The sequence below is a fragment of the Vigna umbellata genome, chromosome 4 (assembly GCF_029865625.1).
Source record: "Vigna umbellata cultivar VRB3 chromosome 4, Vumbellata_1.0, whole genome shotgun sequence".
Classification (NCBI taxonomy): Eukaryota; Viridiplantae; Streptophyta; class Magnoliopsida; order Fabales; family Fabaceae; genus Vigna; species Vigna umbellata.
This window is the reverse complement of record NC_142168.1, coordinates 33,738,588-33,758,737: the sequence shown is the minus strand read 5'-3', so window position 1 is coordinate 33,758,737 and position 20,150 is coordinate 33,738,588. Positions and strand designations below refer to the sequence as shown.

Genomic DNA, 20,150 nt, shown 5'->3' with positions numbered 1-20,150 from the left:
GAGATATTTGGGTGTTCAGTGCAAGGACAAACATAGTGATCTTGGGGTGCATCAACTCAATGTTGGCGAAACTTATAGTTTTAAGTTTGAACCTCAGCTTATTTTTCCTAGAACATTGTACTTTTGTCATTTTGTTTGGTTGGAAGGAGATCATTATTTTGACATATATGTTCAAACTCGAGATGGATTCTGCAATAATAAGGATAACACTTGTACTTGGGACATATTTCCCACTGGACCATGTCGCACCAATAAAAATCCTCGACAGTGCTATGGATGGAATCCACCCCCTGCAGCCCAACAAAGTAACAACACTTTACTTGTATGACCTTTTATAGAGAAGATTCAACAATAATTTTTCTCTCCACTCTAGGTAATATGGTTTTTCTTATGAATAAATAAATAATATATTTTACACATATCATGGTCTCTTTTCCATCTTTTGTCCATTTGATTATTTATTTTATTTGCTTTTGATAAGTCTTTGAGTTGCTTAATCACACAAATCGGTTTTTTTTTTAAGTTGAGTTATGCTTAAAAACTTATTTTTTAAAATGGTATTAAAATAATGATTTATCATTAGTCATAGAAAAAATTGTTGTTTATTTTGGAAATATCAATTAATGTCAATCATACGTTAAATGTATGTTTCGAGAGTGTGTTAGAAATCTCATGTCAACTTTTTAATAGAATAGGTATCAAAACTAGATATCATAATTGCTAATTGTTGGATTTTATTGAAAATGTTAGAGAATGAGTTTTAAATTTCTAAAATACCATAATACTACTTTATAGGGTAAAATTTGGATGTAATTATTGTAGATATAAAATTTATCATATTTAATTAGATTATCTTTAAAATGTTGTTGATGAAATTAGAGTTTATTTTTCAAAATCTTTTTTCCTAAAGAAAGACATTTTAGAAAATTGTTTACATTTTTAAAGATTTAACTAATCGAAATAAAAGATTAATCGTCTCATGATGTTAAACACTATTTTTAAAAGATAACAAAAAAAATGAATCATCCGATGTTATTAAACAATGTCTTTAAAAGATGATTAAACATAGAAAATTTTGTTGTTTATTGTCGAAACATCAATTTCTATCAATCATACGTTAAAGCTTTGTTTTGGGAGTATCTTAGAAATCTCATGTCAACTTCTTAACACAATAGGTATCAAAATTATGAATTAGAGTTTATTCTAGCTAAATAAATTATTTGTCGGATATTTTGTTTGGTTATCAAACTACCCATTAATGCTTAATCTAACATTTGATATGTATATGTCTTGAAGAGAAAAAGTTTTGAAATTCTTTTATCGACTAAAAATCAAATCAATTTATAATCAAACATATATAAGTGAATGCAAATTTAATCGTACATCTAACTAATTTGTTAGTGTTGTAAACCAAGAAGTTTTGAACTTGTTTATGGTGGAACTTATTATTAAGAGAAAATTGGATATAACTCCAATTGAGTAAACTAGTGTAAAAAATGTCGATTATAATAATATTTTTCAAACAATGTTTTCCATTTAAACGCATTCTTCAATTAGTTGTTTTATCTAATATGCATACCACCACTGATAACTAACTTAATAACTATTTGAAAAATATTTAAAACATTCAACTCTTCCTCGTCCTTGTAGTATTTTCTTATGTTTCAATACCAAATAAGATAAATTAATAAAGGAACACACTACCTAAAAATAGCATTAAAAAATTTGTGTCAAAATATTGTAGGTCAAAATATGATTATTTTATATATTTTCGACTTCAGCAATCATTGGATTGCAAATTATTTTGTATATTTTCGATTATTTTGTATAGTTTTAATTTATGTAAATAATTTTCTTAAGAAGACCTACACAATTAAAGCAAAAAGCAATTAATACAGTTAATACGCCTAGTAATTAATATGATTATTTAAAAGGCAATTGCCTGTAATTAACGTATACTCTATTGTTTATAATAAAGAAAATAATAGTTAATATAAATTTTCTTTTTCAACATTTTAAAACAGTATATTTTTTTTTATTAAATGTAAACTACTCCAATACCAAATAAGTAATACATTAATAAAAAATAAAAGATATAGTATATCAAAAGATTATTAAAAAAATATGTATCGAAACATTGTTCGTAAATAAAGAAATATGATTATTTTGTATATTTATGTTTTCAGAGCTTATTGCATGGCAAATCGTAAAGCTGAATAACCATAATTATATAATTAACACAGCGTGTAACCTATGTTGTAATTCTTTCCTATATATCAGAGTTACACCAAAAAAGAAATAAATCTTAAAAATAACTTTTATAAAATTGTAAGTGATAAGTTTATTCAAATATCAATTAGAATATTTTTTATAATATTATTAATATTGAAGATGTTACCTCAATTAAGGGATTTAATTTACGCAACAAGTTGTAAAAATATTAAAAGAGTAATAAATTGTTCTTAAATACATTGAGATATACATGTGCATACATGCAGTATATATATATATATATATATATATATATATATATATATATATATATATATGTTTGTTATACTTTGTACGCAAGAAAGTAGTAAATTTTACAGTAAAAGAATGATGTCGAAAATTACAGCAGTAGGTTGTTTGTTTTTAGCAATTTTTGTTGGAGTGCAGTGTGAGACGTCTATAGACGGCGGTTCGCGCAGTTGTGGAAAACTTTGTAACTAGTTTTAATTATTTAAAATACGATTACAATTAGTTTTAACACAATTCCTAACATTTGTAAATATAATATGCTTGTTTTATTACGCAATATTTATGATTTTAATGATAGAGATTATCTTAATAAAACTGTTATGAAATTAAGTAATATGATTATTTTGTATATTTTCGATTTTAGCAATTATTGGATTGAAATTATTTTGTATATTTTCGATTATTTTGTACATTTTTAATGTATGTAAATAATTTTCTTAAAAAAAGTACACAATTAAATCAAAAAGCAAGTATTAATACAATTAATACACCTAGTAGTTAATACTATTATTTAAAAGGCAATTGCATATAAAAGGCAATTGCATGTAATTAGTGCATCTATTCTTTGTAGTAAAGGAAATAATACGTTAATACACATTTTCTTTTTCAACATTCTAAAAGATATATTTATTTTTTTATTAAACTTAAAATACACTAATAGCAAATAAGTAATAAATTAATAAATAACAGATATACTATATCAAAATATTATTAAAAAATATGTGTCAAAATATTATTCGTAAATTAGGTAATATGATTATTTTGTATATTTACATTTTCAGAGTTCATTGGTTCACAAATTCTAACGCTGAATTAATCGTAATTATAATTAATACGACCGTGTTGTTGTAAGGTCCTGGAAAGAAAACTGGGCTGTGGGGCTTATTTTCTGAGGCAGTGAGGCCTAAAGGGCCAAAGGACACCATGACCTTAGAAGGGGTTCCTTCATTTTCCCAACTCTGAATCTCAATTTTCAGCTTCTCCTTTCTCTCTCTAAACTCAGCTTTCTTCTTCCTTCTCTGCCTTCTCTCTACCCTTACACTCATTTGAACCGTTGGAATTTCAAATAGGTGGTGTTCTTTCGCTCACGGAGTTGAGAGTTTCCATTCTATCCGATTAGATTTTCATTTGGACAGGTAAGTCAGTTTCTCCACTTTTTCTTGAACTTAAGGCATGCAACTTTACTGGTTGCATGGTGCTCCTTTTGATTCTCTGTCTATTCTAGGTCTAAGAGTTGTTTCCATCACCATTTAGGTGATTGTATGGCACTGTTTGGGTTTTCTCTGTGAAGGCACAGTTAGGGCACTCTAGTTGGCTATACTGCTCAACTTCAAGGTAAGGGGAGCTAACTATTTATTCTTCTTTGAGTTGTTGAAACGTACGATGTATATGTTTGATAAACTAGTTTTTCTTGTCTTACTATTAAGTGTATTTTGATGGTGAGCATGTCGATTGGAATCTGTTAATTATGTGAAAGTGTGTATCCATGGTGTACTGAACCTTGTTTGACTTGGATGAGCATGTGTTGGCTGTACTGGATTTCTGGAATAAGAACTCTGGGAAATAGTTAAAATGAATAGTGAGTGGGTACATGTACTATTTTAGGATACTGTGAGGGAAGTGGAGTATCAAAATTGGGCAATTAGGGTCTAGAGTACTATAGGACAGTTTGGGTGATTTAGATAAATTAACTGTAACTTGTGAGAGCACTTTGTTGGTAGGATAGAAGAATCTTAAAAACCTGAGTTGGCACATCCCTGATCATAGAGCAGCGCTGGCCTGGTCTAGTCAGTTATGACTAGTTATATGTGTCGGCGTCGAAGGTGAGACTGATGCGTTCAGACATCTGATTCTTCTCCGATGACCAATTGGGTTAGTAAGGTGGGGATGAGGTGGAAATCATGTGTTAGTCTTATTAGAGGAGTAAAAAGTTGAGAGAGTATTGTTTTTGGTCCTTTGAGAGGAACTTAGGTAGGGAGTTTGAACATAGGTGGTCTTGAGTGCAATTGGACAGTGTGGCTAGCTTGTATGAGTCAATTAGAACAGGTTAAGATCATAAAAATGAGTAAAGTCATGTTCAAAATGGTAGAATTGAAATTGGGTCCTTGGGTTAATGAGGATTGAAGGTTTAAGTTAAAATGTGGTAGTGATCACTTTAGAATCATGCTAAGAACGTTTATAATCATCTAGACAAGTTTAATTAGGTGTGATACAAGAATTATGAGGGTTAGAAGTTGGGGAAAATAACTGAAAATGGTAAGGATTAGTGTGAGTGTGTGATTCTGCATAATTCACGTTCTGCAGATTATGCAGTGTCGCTATGCGAGTTGTCTCGCATAGCGAGACCTTGTAGAGGGTGCTCACTGTCTTGGTAATTCACTGTGCGAGCTGGTGCGCCGTGCGAATTATCAGGGGTTGATGCTCACTATTTATGGACTCGCCATGGCGAATCCTGTCGCTATGCGACTGGTGGTGGTCTGGGATCACTGCCCATTTAATTCGAAGGGCGAGTGGGGCACATAGCGAGAACTTTGGGGAGGTTGGTCTCTGTCCGGGTTCTCGCATAGCGACCTGGGTGCGCTATGCGAGAGGTTGAAGTCTGATGTATGTTGCGACTTGATTCGCTATGCGAATTAAGGTGTGCGTTGTGCGAAAGCCTCCTGTCTCGCCTTGCGAGTAGGATGTGCTGTGCGAATTCTTTTGGTGTCAGCCTTTTCTTTTACTCTCTCTTGATTGATTCTAGTGTGTGAAGTGTTTGGCATGTATAAAATGATCTGATATTGTGATTTATGTGGGGTGTGTATTGATTCACTATGATAATGTGATGGTATCTGGATAATCATGTATGGGTTAAGTTTCAAAGTGATAGTATGGTTCATGTACGTAATTCCATGATCCTCAAGAAGATGATACATGGTGGTGCCTTGGTAATGTGTAGAATGATTGCATGGTAGCTCAGTCTTGGGGGTTTTCCTGACGCTCCAATGGCCTTTCATTCTCAAGTAGAGAGGATTGATCCATGTGGAGGAGTAGCATGAGGATCCTTAGTCTTGGAGGCTTCCTAGTATGCTCCTAGGGCGCGGAACGGACTAACCTCGTGAGTGTGGTAGGGTGAAAACCCATTGGCAACGGCTTTGCAAAGCAGTAGAGGCCACCACGAGTGCATAACCCGCCATAGCTTCGGTAATCATTCTGGTCCGGACGAGTCGGTCTATAAAACAATGAGTCTTGTGATGTCAAGTATCATGTTTGAGTGGCTTTTACGTGTCGTGTGTGATTGAATAACATGATTTTTATATCTAGCTCACCCTTGCTTGTTTGCATTGCTTGTGTATGTTTTCTTCTTGCGATGATCATCCACTTGGATGGGAGCAGATGGCGAGGAGGTTCCTTTGGAGACAGCTTTGGAAGGTTGAGGACAATGTTGCTGCCTAGTCTCCTAGGGATGTATTTAGTTGATTATGTATTATGAAAGACTAATTCCCTTTCAGCTTACCATTTACATCCTTTGAGAGTTTATTTTATAATTCTGAAGCTATATTGAGGATGACTGTAATCCTATTTACTCTCAACTGCCTTCCTATATTATGCATGGTGACGTCCTTTATTATATATGCTTTCTATATAATTGGGGTGTCACAGTTCTAATTCATCCCTATCACCAAAACAAAACGTAAAATCTAAAAAATAACTTTTAAAAATTTGGAAGTGATATAATTATTGAAATATCAATTAGTATATTTCTTATAATATTAATATTATTGAAGATGTTACCTTAATTAAAAAATTTAATTTAAACAAGTAATCGTAAAACTATTAAGAGTAATAAAATATTCTTAAATACATAAATTGGCATAACTTTTAAAAAATTGTAAGTGATATGATTATTCAAATATCAATTAGTATATTTTTTATAATATTATTATTGAAGATGTTACCTTAATTAAGAGATTTAATTTAAACCAGAAATAGTAAAAATATTAAAAGAGTAATAAATTATTCTTAAGTACATTAATTGCAATAACTTTTAAAAAATTATAAGTGATAAATATCAATTAGTATATTTCTTATAATATTAATATTATTGAAGATGTTACTTAATTAAGAGAACAAGAAATCCTAAAAATATTAAAAAATAATAATAAATTAATTTTCAATACACAAATTCACATATACATGTGCGTAGATGTGCAATATATATATATATATATATATATATATATATATATATATATATATATATATATATATATATATATATATATATATTTACCATACTTTGTATGCAAGAAAGTCTTATAGTAAAAGAATGATGTCAAAAATTTCGGTAGTAGGTTGTTTGTTTTTAGCAATTTTTGTTGGAGTGCAATTGAAGTGTGGTGAGAGTTTGGGTGGTCTTCCTCCTGTTCTTCCGACCAAAGTAACAGTTCAAATAACAAATCGTCTAAACATGAGATATTTGGCTGTTCAGTGCAAAGACAAACACAGTGATCTTGGGGTGCATCAACTCAATGTTGGCGAAACATATAGTTTTCAGTTCTTCCCTAAGTTTTATTTTCCTACGACATTGTACTTTTGCCATTTTGTTTGGTTGGAAGGAGATCATTATTTTGACATATATGACCAAGATCGAGATGGATACTGCAAAGGTAATACTTGTATTTGGGAGATATTTCCCACTGGACCATGCCGCACAAATAAAGATCCTCGACAGTGTTATGGATGGAATCCACCCCCTACAGTGCAACAAAGTAACAAAACTTTACTTGTATGATCTTTTATGGAGAAGATTCAACAATAATCCTTCACTGCACTCTAGGTAATTTGTTTTCTTCTCATGAATAAATAAATAATATACTTTTACACATATGACTCTTTTCCTTATCTAATATCCATCCAAATCTTTTACTTTATTTTAATTGCTTCTAATAACTATTTGAGTAACTGAATCACGGTTGTAAAATTGAGTTACGCTTAAATGTTTATTTTTTAAAATGATATTAAAAAAATATATTTTAATATTAAAACGTCCATTAATGTCAATCATATGTTAAAGATTTGTTTTGAGAGTGTGTTAAAAATTTCATGTTAACTTCTTAATACAATAAGTATCAAAATTATGAATTAGAGATTATCTTAGGAAAATTTGTTTTTTATGGGACCTTTTATTTATCGAACTATCAATTAATGTTTAATCTTACACTTGAAAAAGTGTTAAAATTCTTATATTGACTAGAAATAAAATCAATTTACAATCATACATAAAGTGAATGTAGATCTAATCGTACAAATTGTACCAATGATCTATAAGAGTTATCTTTTTTTCTTATAAAGAAATCATGAACACCTGTTCTATTAGATTCAGAAGTGAATTCAAACACTTAGTTAAACTCGTCTAACCAGTTTGTTAGTGCTGTAAACCAAAAGCTTTTAAACTTATTTTGGGGAACCTATTATTAGGGAAGAATTGGATGTGATTCAGGTTGAGTGAATTAGTATAAAAAGTGTGGATTGTTTTAATTATTGTCAAACACTGTTTTCCATTTAAACACTTTCTTCAACTAAGTGTTTAACCCACTATGCATATTGTCACTTCTAAGTAACTTAATCACTATTTGCGAAAAAGATTTAAAACATTATTCAACTCCCTCCTCGTTCTTGTAGTATTTTCTTTTGTTTAAATTTAATAACGTAATTTTATCTCGTAATCTTATATATTTGTCTTTTCGTATTAAGAAACGTAAGATTTTGTAATTTATATAAAATGAAAAATATCTTTTATTACTCAATATCATTTTATATTAACTATAAAACATTATATTTTTTACATATTAAATATATATATATATATATATATTTATATTTATATTTATATTTATATGTAAGGGACAAGATAACAATAGAGTCACACACTTGATCAAAACATGTAAGAGTTAATTGAAAAAGTTAAAAATTTTGATTACCCAAGAGGCCTAAAAGATTTAATAAGAAATTAATTAAAAATACCAAAATTTAAGATAAATTTGAAACTAAATTATTATTTTAGTTGGTTTTTCTCATGAATAAATAAGTAATAAACTTTTACAGATATCATGACTCTTTTCCAAATCATGTCCACCCAAATCTTATACTTTATTTTAATTGTTTTGGATAAGTGGTTAACTAGTTGAATCACTTACTTAAAAACTTCAACACTTTTCACAAATTGGTTTTGTAAGATTGAGTTACGTTTAGAAGTTCATTTTCTGAAATGGTATTAAAATCATGGTTTATCGTTTGTCATAAAAAAAAACTTGTTATTTATTATCGAAACATCCACACGAGTAAGAAAAAGGACTTTTAGTGCGCTATATACGCCTCAGTTTTATAGAAATCGAAGCGTATCAAAAAGTGTGGTGACATTTTCGTAGTTTTGGCGAAACTATATGCCCAGATGTCCAGGAACCGATGCCTAAAGGGGCATACTACCTCGGTTCTCTGACCAACCAATGCAATAAACCCTGCTACCCACCTTTAAATAGAACTTTTCACCTGCTAAACCTTTTGAAATATATTGCATCGGTTCTCTAACCAATCGAGGCAGAAAACCTTGCTACCCTTCTGCAAATAACACTTTTGACCTGACAACCTTTTGATATAGGGCTATTGTCTCGATTCTCTGACTAACTAAGGCAGTAGTGATTAACAAAAGTATTTGGAACGTTCTATGCACTCACAACCCCTGATTCACGATGTTCTGTCGTAGGCTCTATGACTTCGGTTGCCCTCTAACCGAAGCAATATGATGTTTATGCTTCGGTTTTAAAAATAAACAAGACATATAGGAATTAACAATTTTTTTTTAAAACTTTTTGGATGGTTTACTCCTCGATTGCACTTATGACCGAGGTAGTAAGGTTGTTATTACCTCAATTATGCAGAAAACCGAGGCAATAGCCTATTTAAATTTCACAAAATGCGAAATAGAACCACTGTTGTGTTGCTCATTATCTTCCCCTCGAACCCTTTTCTCGCCGCTGAAACATAACCACTCTATCTCATTTGCTTCCATCTACCGCCGTTTACCGCCGTCGTCTCGGCCTCTCCGCGTTGTCACCACCGCTAACTACTTTTGCTGTTTCCTCCACCACGTTTATCCCTTCGCTTGGCGCCTTTGCTTTCATCTCTGCCACCGGTGCACCATTGACCACCGTCGTCTCAACTTCTCTGCATGGTCACCATTGGCAAGTGTTATTCGTCGCTTCCTCCACCACGTTTATCCTTTCGCTTGGCGTCTTCTTCTTCATGCGTGGCAAGTTCTTTGAACCCTCTCCATTTTTACCTTTGTATTTGATAGTAAATTAGTTGACATTGATAAAATTTGTGTATGTTTATTTTGAATTAGGTTATGTTTTGTGCAATGTTGAATGAAATGTGTTTGTATTAAATTGTTTAATAATGATAATTATTGTATAATTTTGAATTAGGGATATAGAAGTTAGAAGAATAAAATTTTGAATTGTTTTTATTAAATTTGTTGATAATGTAAATGAGTTGATGATGCAGATGAGTTGATTTTAGAAATTAGGGATATACTATTAGGAATATAAAGATTAGGGAATACAATTTTTAATTGTTCGTATTAAATTGGTTGATTTGGTGATGAAATAAACTTTAAGGTTAGAAATCACGAGACAAACCAATGTGTTGTTTGTTTTTGTCTAGATATTGTATTTTTGTGGTGAGGTTTTATAGCTTCTTAAATGCGGACATTCTTCATTGTTGACCGACTTTCACGCTCCTAGGTTTGTATTCTTAAAATTTTTCTTTTAATATGAACATGTAATTATTTGTTTGCTTGATTATATTGTATGTTGCATATGTAATTATTTGTTTTCTTCAATATATTTTTGTGAATTAGTCATTTTCCGTTTGAGATTCTATAAAAAAATTATTGACTATCTTCATATTTTTTTGAACAAATGTATTTTTTTACAAAATGAATAGAGAGGAGATGATAATAATAATTTACAAGTATTGAATCTTGAATTTTCCGATTGGACAATTTAAGAAGAGTAATAAATTTTTCATAGTTTATTAATATATAAATTTTAATATGCTTGTCTTAAATTTCATAAAAATTTGCATTTGAGTTTTGTATTGACCTTCGGGTGCATATTTGATTGTGATTTATAATTATTTTCATTTCATGTAACGTGAAGACCAATGCAAAATGCTGGGAAAATTTCGTGACATTTTAGATATGTTGTTTAAAATCTATATGTTTAATAAACTAATAAAAGTAAATATTCTTCAATGGGATAGAGTCACACCTTGAATACAAAAACTTTGTTGTAATTCATAGTATCACCAAAACAGAAAAAAAAACCTAAAAATAACTTTTAAAATATTGTTAGTGATATGATTAGTCAAATATAAATTAGTATATTTCTTATAATATTTGTCAACACCCAATTTCGTCCGGGTAAGTAAATATTTAAAAATAATAAAAAAATATAAGATAATAATAATTAATGGTGGGTAAAAAGGGATAAAATAATGACTTTAATACAATATTTTTGAAATGTTAGTCTAATATAGTAATAATTTGGATTAATATTATGCTAATAATTATAAACAATAATTAAAATGGTATATTAACATAATTTGTTGCATCAGTTGCTTTTAAAGAGGAAAATATGATTTTATGATAATAATGATAATCAATGTTTTGAATATTATTTAATTTATTTTCTGGCAACCATGACTATTTTTTCCCTATTTTGTTTTATTGTCATTTAATTCACAATTAAGGCAATTCTTTCCCTATTTTGTTTTATTGTCAATTAATTCACAATTAAGGCAAAATTTCCATAATATTGCAATATGTGTATATATAAATACACACTCTGCCATAGAGAGAGGAAAAAAAATATTTTGAAATAATAGAGAGAAAAGTAAGCTCTCAGGTTGGAGGAACTCTGCCATAAGAGATTATCAAGGAAGAACCAGGAGAATACTGAAAGTTAAAAAGGTATGTCGCCTCTGCACCATTCTGTTTTCTCTTTTTATTGTACTCTGAAGTCTTTTTTTCTAAAGGTATGTTTTTTTCCTATACACAAATAATGTTTTTTTTTAAATCATAATTTATTTTATAAGTATGTGTCGCCTATGGCCGGTTTCTTTCTTTTTCCCACCATTTTTAAATAAATAAAAAATACAAAATCTTCAAACCAAAAAAGATGTCCATGTTGTTTAAACCAAATCTTTTTCGGATTCACTTTTTTTCGAAAAAATCTACATCAATCAATAATATTTTTTTTAACAAACTCACAAACCTTTTTCTACATAAAGAACTACGTGATGCCTGATTGTCCATTATAAATGGATGTACGTAGGACCAAGGTCAATTCTTGTCGGGTTCATATAACAAAAAATATTTTTTTGTCTTTTAATAGTTTCTTTATATTATTTTTTTAGGGAAAATTAAACATTAAAAAAAACCACGTCAACCTTTTGTACATTTAATTAAAGGTACTGCCTTTGGGTAGGCGCAATAGAGTGCTAACACCTTCCTTACGCGTAACCGATTCCCGAACCTGAAAATCTCTTTTCGTAGACCATGTCTTATTTTATGGTTTTCCATAGTTTTTCCATAATAAACTATGGTGGCGACTCCCAAAACCTTTTTCTCAAACCCGTTTGTTTTTCGGCTCGCCGTCCCGTCGCGATCCCGGTTGCGACAATATTAATATTATAGAAGATATTACCTTAATTAAGGAATTTAATTTAAAGAAGAAGTCGTAAAAATATTAAAAGAATAATAAGTTATTCTTAAATACATAAATTGACATAACTTTTAAAAAATTATAAGTGATATGATTATTCAAATATCAATTAGTTATTTCTTATAATATTAATATTATTGTAGATGTTACCTTAATGAAGGAATTTAATTTAAACAAGAAATCATAAAAATATTAAAAGAGTAATAAATTATTCTTAAATACATAACTTTTAAAAATTATAAGTCATATGATTATTCAAATATTAATTAGTATATTTCTTATAATATTAATATTATTGAAGATGTTACCTTAATTAAGGGATTTAATTTAAACAAGAAATCCTAAAAATATAAAAAAAAAACTAATAAATTATTCTTAAATACACAACTTAACATATACATGTGCATAGATGGGCACTATATATATGTATGTTTACTACTTCGTATGCAAGAAAGTCATAAAGTTTAAAGTAAAAAGAATGATGTCGAAAGTTACAGTAGTAGGTTGTTTGTTTTTAGCAATATTTGTTGGAGTGCAATTGAAGTGTGGTGAGAGTTGGGGTGGTCTTCCGCCTGTTCTTCCGACCAAAGTAACAGTTCAAATAACAAATCGTTTAAACATGAGATATTTGGCTATTAGTGCAAAGACAAGCATAGTGATCTTGGGTGCAACAACTCAATGTTGACGAAACATATAGTTTTAAGTTTTTCTCTAAGTTTTATTTTCCTAGGACATTGTACTTTTGCCATTTTGTTTGGTTAGAATGAGATCATTATTTTGACATATATGACCAAGATCGAGATGGATATTGCAAAGGTAATACTTGTATTTGGGAGATATTTCCCACTGGACCATGCCGCACAAATAAAGATCCTCGCCAGTGCTATGGATGGAATCCACCCCTAGAGTGCAACAAAGTAACAACACTTTACTTGTATGATCTTTTATGGAGAAGACTCAGCAATAATCCTTCAGTGCACTCTAGGTAATTTGTTTTCTTCTAATGAATAAAAAAATAATATACTTTTACTCTTTTCCTTATCTCATGTCCATCGAAATCTTTTACTTTATTTTAATTGCTTCTGATAAAGTATTTCAGTAACTGAATCACGTTTTGTAAAATATAGTTACACTTAAAAGTTTATGTTTTAAGATGATATTAAAAAAATATTTTTTATTATTAAAACATTCATTAATGTCAATCATATGTTAAATATTTGTTTTGAGAGTGTGTTGGAAATTTGAAGTTAACTTCTTCACATAGGTATCAAAATTATGAATTAGAGTTTATTTTAGGAAAATTTGTTTTTTTGGATCTTTTGTTTATTGAACTATCCATTAATATTTAATCTTACACTTTAAAAAGTGTTAAAATTCTTATATTGACTAGAAATTAAATCCATTTACAATCATACATATATAAGTGAATGTAAATCTAATCGTACAAATTGTACCAATGATCTATAAGAGTTATCTTTTTTTTCTTATAAAGAAATCACAAACACATGTTCTATTAGATTCAGAAGTGAATTCAAATACTTTTAGTTAGACTCGTCTAACCAGTTTGTTAGTGCTGTAAACCAAAAGTTTTTAAACTTATTTTGGGATCCTATTATTAGGGTAGAATTGGATGTAATTCAGGTTGAGTGAACTAGTATAAAAAGTGTGGATTGTTATAATTATTTTCAAACACTGTTTTCCATTTAAACACTTTCTTCATCTAAGTGTTTAACCTACTATGCATCGTCACTGCTAAGTAATTTAATCACTATTTTCGAAAAAGATTTAAAACATTATTTCAACTCCCTCCTCGTTATTGTAGTATTTTCTTTTGTTTAAATTTATCTCGTAGTCTTATATATTTGTCTTTTCATGTTAAGAAACGTAAGATTTTATAATTCATATAAAATGAAAAATATATTTTAATACTCAATATCATTTTATATTAACTATAAAACATTATATTTTTTACATTATGTGTGTGTGCGTGTGTGTGCGTGTGTGTGTGCGCGCGTGCATGTGTGTGCGTATGAACTAGACGAGGGACAAGATAATAATCAAATCACACACTTGATCAAAACAATTAAGAGTTAATTGAAAAAGTTAAAAATTTTGAATACCAAGAGACCAAACAAATTTAATATAAAATTAATTAAAAATACCAAAATTTAAGATAAATTTGAAACTAAATTATTATTTTAGTTTTTTTTGTCATGAATAAACAAGTAATAAAATTTTACACATATCATAACTCTTTTCCATTTCATGTCCATCCAAATCTTATACTTTATTTTAATTGTGGATAAGTGGTTAAGTAGTTGAATCACTGACTTAAAAACTTAAACATTCTTCAAAGAATGGTTTTTGTAAGATTGAGTTACGTTTAGAAGTTCATTTTTTGAAATGGTATTAAAATATCATTTGTAAAAAAAAAATTGTTATTTATTATTGAAACATCCACTCCAGTAAAATAAGGTCTTTTAACGCGTTATATATGCCTAGTTTTATAGAAACCGAAGCGTATCAAAACGCAGTGGCATTTTCATAGTTTTAGCGAAATTGTATGCCTCAGTTGCCCAAGAATCGATGCCTAAAGGCGGATACTGCCTTGGTTCTCTGACCAACAGAGGCAGAAAACCCTACTACTCACTTGCAAATTGAACTTTTCACTTGCTAGACTTTTTGAAATAGGGCTACTGCCTCGGTTCTCTGATAAACCGAGGCAGAAAACCCTGCTACCCTTCTACAAATAACACTTTTAACCTGATAGCCTTTTTGGTATAGCGTTATTGCCTCAGTTCTCAGACCAACCGAGGCAGTAGTGGTTGACAAAAGTATTTGAAACGTTCTATGTACTAACAACCCCTGATTCACTACGTTCTGTCACAGGCTTTACGACTTTGGTTGCCCTATAACGAAGCAATATGTGTTAATGCTTCGGTTTTAAAGCTAAATGAGGCATCTAGGTATTAATATTTTATTTTTAAACTTTTTTGGAGGGTTTACGCCTCGGTTGCACTTATGACCGCGGTAGTAAGGTTGTTATTGCCTCAGTTAAGTAGAGAACTGAGGCAATAACCTATTTAAATTTCACATAATGTGAAACAAAACCACTCTTGCATTGTTCATTATCTTCCCCGTGAACCCTTCTTTCGCCGCTGAAACAAAACCACTCTTTCTCCTTTGCTTCCATCTATCGTCGGTTACCACCGTTTATCGTCGTCTTCTCGGCCTCTCCGCGTTGTCACCACCGCCAACTACTTTCGTTGTTTCCTCCACCATGTTTATCCCTTCGCTTGACGCCTTCTTCTTTGTGCGTGGCAAGTTCTTTGAACCCTCTCCATTTTTATCTTTGTATTTGATAGTAAATTAGTTGGTGATTGGAATGACATTGATAAAATTTGTGTATGTTTATTTTGGACTAGGTTATGTTTTGTGCAATGTTGAATGAAATGTGTTTGTATTAAATTGTTTAATAATGAAAATTGTTGTATAATTTTGAATTAGGGATATAGAAGTTAGAAGAATAAAATTTTGAATTTTTTTTATTAAATTTGTTGATAATGTAAATGAGTTGATGATGTAGATGAGTTGATTTAGAAATTAGGGATATACTATTAGGAATATAGAATTAGGGAATACAATTTTTAATTGTTTGTATTAAATTGGTTGATTTGGTGATGAAATAAACTTTAAGGTTGTAAATCATGAGATAAACTAATATGTTGTTTGTTTTTGTCTAGACATTGTATTTTTGTGGTGAGGTTTTATAGCTTCTTAAATGCGGACATTCTTCATTGTTGACTGACTTTCACGCTCCTAGGTTCGTATTCTAAAATTTTTCTTTTAATATGAACATGTAATTATTTGTTTGCTTGATTATATTATATGTTGCATATGTAATTATTTGTTTTCTTCAATACATTGTTGTTGTGAATTAGTCGTTTTCCGTTTGAGATTCAACACAAAAGTTATTGACTTTCTTCATATTTTTTTTAACAAATGTACTTTTTACAAATGAATAGAGAGGAGATGGTAATAATAATTTACAAGTATTGAATCTTGAATTGTCCGGTTAGACAGTTTAAGAAGAGTAATAACTTTTTCATAGTTTATTAATATATATAAATTTTAATATACTTGTCTTAAATTTCATATGAGTGTGGTTACTACATCATGTATTGGATGATGACCACTATTACTTGTTGATGAAAAATGGTAATATTTTGGTTTAATTTTATTTTCTCTGTAGTTTAGAGTTCATATACACTATTTGAAATCATTATGTTTTATGTAGAGATTCAATTTTACTACTTCAATTCCAGAGAAGTCCCTCGGACACATAAGGAAAGCACTTGCTAAATATGTAATTCAACTCTATAATAGTATGTAGATATTAGGGTATAGTAAGTTATACCTTATCATATTTATGATTAGGTTAACTTTGTACATTGGATTGATTTATGCTTCTAAGTTCATTTATGATTACATTGAATTGACTTATGCTTTTAAGAAGTTGATTTATGATTACTTTGAATTGATTTATGTTTTAGTATAATTTTTATTGAACATATATGCTTATGGATTGTTCTAGGTTGTTAAATATATGCATGTTGCAGTTGGAAATGTTGCAGAAACAAACCCGTCATAAAAAAATAGGGGAATATGCCTCGGGGTGTGACCATAATCGAGGCAGAAAGCCCTCTACAACATCGGTTCAGATCATAACCAAGGCAAAAAAACTGACGAAAAACAAAAAATAAAAAAATAAAAAACACTCTACTGCCTCGGTTCAGATCTCAACCAAGGCAATAGCATCCCACATATTGCCTCGGTTCAGTGGAACCGAGGAAAACGTCTATCGAAATAAAAAATAAAAAAGAAAAAACTTTACTACTTTGGTTACCTCTGAGGCAAAATCCTACCCCTTTTTACCTCGGTTTTGAATCGAGGCAAAAAAAAGTCTACCCATCTTGTTTCGCCTGTATATACCTCGGTTGAGGAACTACTGCAAATAGACAAAAATAATCGTTGTTGTTTCCCTTTACGGCACTAGTGCCATTAATGTCACACGTTAAATATATGTTTTTAGAATGTGTTAGAAGTTTCACGTCAACTTCTTAACATGAAGGTATCAAAATTATGAGTTAGAGTTTATTTTAACAAAATTTATCAAAGTTTAGTTTCACATTTGAGATATATACGTCTTAGAGAAAAAAATGTTAAAAGTTCTGTATCAACTATAGAGAGAATCAATTTTATAAAATATATATATATATATATATATATATATAATATATATATATATATATATATATATAAATGCAAATCTAATCCTACAAACTCTACCAATAATCTATTCTTAATGTTCAATAACTACAAATCCGTGTGTGATAGTGTATGAATATGTAGGGTTGCAAATCTCTTTTTAGTGGGTGATTGTTGTGGTTTTATAGTTGATTTCCATTTGTCGGGTGGAAGACATTGGAAATCTCTAAAACTTGTGTAGCAGATAATTTCAACGATAATAAATACTGTCTCATTTTATTACAACAGAGGAAACTAAAAATAAAGGAGAATAAGAATCCATTAACGTCACTTTCATGGAGAGGAAATTAAGGCAAAAGTTTAAAAATGTACAGAGGGAGAGGCCATCACAGAACACAAGATTCATGCGAGTCACATGCTAAAAGACATTAAAAAGAACAACCAACGTTGCATGGCACAAGAAAACAAGGTTCATGTCAAGAACTGAAGTCATTGATAACGTCATGCAGCTTTCTTTCCAAAACCTGAGAGCAAATCTGTCCCATGTTGCGGTAGAAAGTCAGCAGGTCATAAAGTTGCTCCACTGACATATTTCCCATTACATTTTTCGCCATTTTCTCTCTTCCTTCGTTCAGCTTCAGTCTCTCCACGTATGAACCTGCATTCCTCACTGTTGCTCCCATTTGCTTCAACCGATTCTCTTGCTGCACGCTTAACACTGTGTTTGACTGCAAATTCAAACGCGCTTTCATTCTTAATCAAAAGGAAAACATGTCGGTGCAATCCAAACTCGTTATCCCAAAAATTGATCTTTTACTTGAGTTGAAAAATTAGTCTCAAACTTTATTAACTTCCACTTTCGATTCTTAACGTGTGCACAGACTAAGTTGACTTTCTATCAATTTGCTGATAAAAAAAGACATCACCTTAACCATACGTAAAAAACTGTAAAAGACATGACATCACATGAACATTTACACCATCATTCGTTGATTGAGAGAATAACTAAATTGATCTAATGTTTTACGAGCTCAAGAGAAGGAAAAAATTGAGAGATTTTTAGCTGAAATTGAATAAGAAATATGAAAGGTGTGAAGTTTTGTACCTCCAGAAATTCTGCTCCAACTTCAAGTTCAGAATCTTTAGAGGAGCAATTCCCACGGCCTGTGGTGTATAGGTTTTTGGCAAGTGAAAAGCTACGCACTATAATTTTCCTCTTGTTCTCCATTTCCTTGTTCAGTTTCACAGGCTTTGGCACAGATGTTAAACTGTTATGTTTTTTCTGATAAGCAATCACAGCCTTCACAAATTCCTGCGTGATAATAACAATGCATCATTAGCTAAATCTGTAATCAATGTACAGCATAGCATCAGATTAATAAAAACAGAAATAAAAGCAACCTTATAAGCAAAGGGGCAGCCAGGATAATCAAATTCATCAGAATTAGGCTTTCTCATACGCTCAGGGTGAAATTGCAATCCCATGATAAATTTCCCATCTTCAGGGTTATAAGCATCAGGGTCATAAAACCCTTCAATCAAACCATCAGCAGCAAAGGCCATAGGAACGAAACGTTGAGCTAACCTCTTAACCCCTTGATGGTGATAACTGTTAACCAAAATCTCCCTTTCTTCTTCTCCTTCTTTTCCTTCCTCACGAAACCAGTTCCACAAAGGGCTGCTTTCTACGAGATTCACAGCATGCCTATGCCCATCATAATCATCGTAGTTTATGTGCATCACTCTATTACTCTCCGCACACCCTTTTGAAAGTTCTTTCCCAATGTCCTGGTAAAGGGTACCCCCACATGCAACATTGAGGACCTGGGAGCCCCGGCAGATACCCAGATAGGGAATGTTCCTCTCGAGACAGAGTTTGGCGAGGCTCAACTCGATGGAGTCTTTCTCTTTGTCGATGGAAGTATCGCTGGAATGAAGCTTTCTGATTTCTTCCAACTCCTCTGGGGACAGAGCAGAGCCATGATCGTCTTGCTGGTACCAACATGGCTCGATGTCTTCTCCTTCGCAGAGAAGAACGCCATGGATTGGCTCGAAGCTGGTTAGCAAGGATTGGACACCGGAAACGCGAGGCACGATCACAGGTACTGCGCCATAGCTCACTATGAGATCAAGATGGTATTCCCCTGAAGAATAGAAAATGATGAAAAAGATTATTCAAATGTTGGTAATCTGCTGAATAATGAAATGAATGTTAGTTAGTCAGTTACCGACGAAATCCACGAACTTGTTCTTGCGAAGCGTTCGTCTAGAAACGATGAGAACACGAGGGAGTATGCCAGAGAGATCCGAAGACATAATGAGCGATGTGGGGCTAATCACACGCTAAGCTATACTATTCAGAACAAAGCTCGAGTCAAAATGCAGTGCTATGTTGGACTCTCACCATGCTTCTATTTATAGGGGTGAAATTCAAATCTTTATAGATAAATTAAAAATATTACACAATTAAATTTTACATTAATTTTATATGGGTGATGGGTTCATTTTTAATATCATTTTAATTTATCATTCTTCAAGACTTTGTCGAGTCACGGATGACAACACATAGTGATGAAAAAGATTGTTAGAGAAAAA

At 30.9% G+C, this 20,150-nt stretch overlaps 1 protein-coding gene and 1 pseudogene across 2 annotated transcripts in view; one reads left to right on the top strand and one right to left on the bottom strand.

Moving 5' to 3' along the window:
- The window catches only part of LOC148199972 (DEAD-box ATP-dependent RNA helicase 36-like), a 102,725-nt pseudogene that overhangs the window by 61,394 nt on the left and 21,181 nt on the right, over window positions 1-20,150 (top strand). The window lies entirely within an intron of this gene.
- Window positions 17,804-19,952, bottom strand: LOC124822336 (putative glutamine amidotransferase GAT1_2.1). Its single transcript, XM_047294329.2, has 4 exons — window positions 19,784-19,952; window positions 18,957-19,699; window positions 18,661-18,867; window positions 17,804-18,283 (listed from the first exon to the last, which is right to left on the bottom strand). Exons 1-4 carry the CDS (start codon window positions 19,869-19,871, stop codon window positions 18,032-18,034), a joined length of 1,290 nt encoding a protein of 429 aa, XP_047150285.2. The 5' UTR covers window positions 19,872-19,952; the 3' UTR covers window positions 17,804-18,031.

Bases quoted from the DNA above. Each gene is read 5' to 3' on its own strand.
- LOC124822336 (XM_047294329.2), bottom strand. From the start codon at position 19,871: ATGTCTTCGGATCTCTCTGGCATACTCCCTCGTGTTCTCATCGTTTCT. The intron at 18,868-18,956 runs GTTGCTTTTATT...ATTATCACGCAG, and splicing joins GCTGCCCCTTTGCTTATAAG to GAATTTGTGAAGGCTGTGAT. The intron at 18,284-18,660 runs GTACAAAACTTC...TTGAATTTGCAG, and splicing joins TTGGAGCAGAATTTCTGGAG to TCAAACACAGTGTTAAGCGT.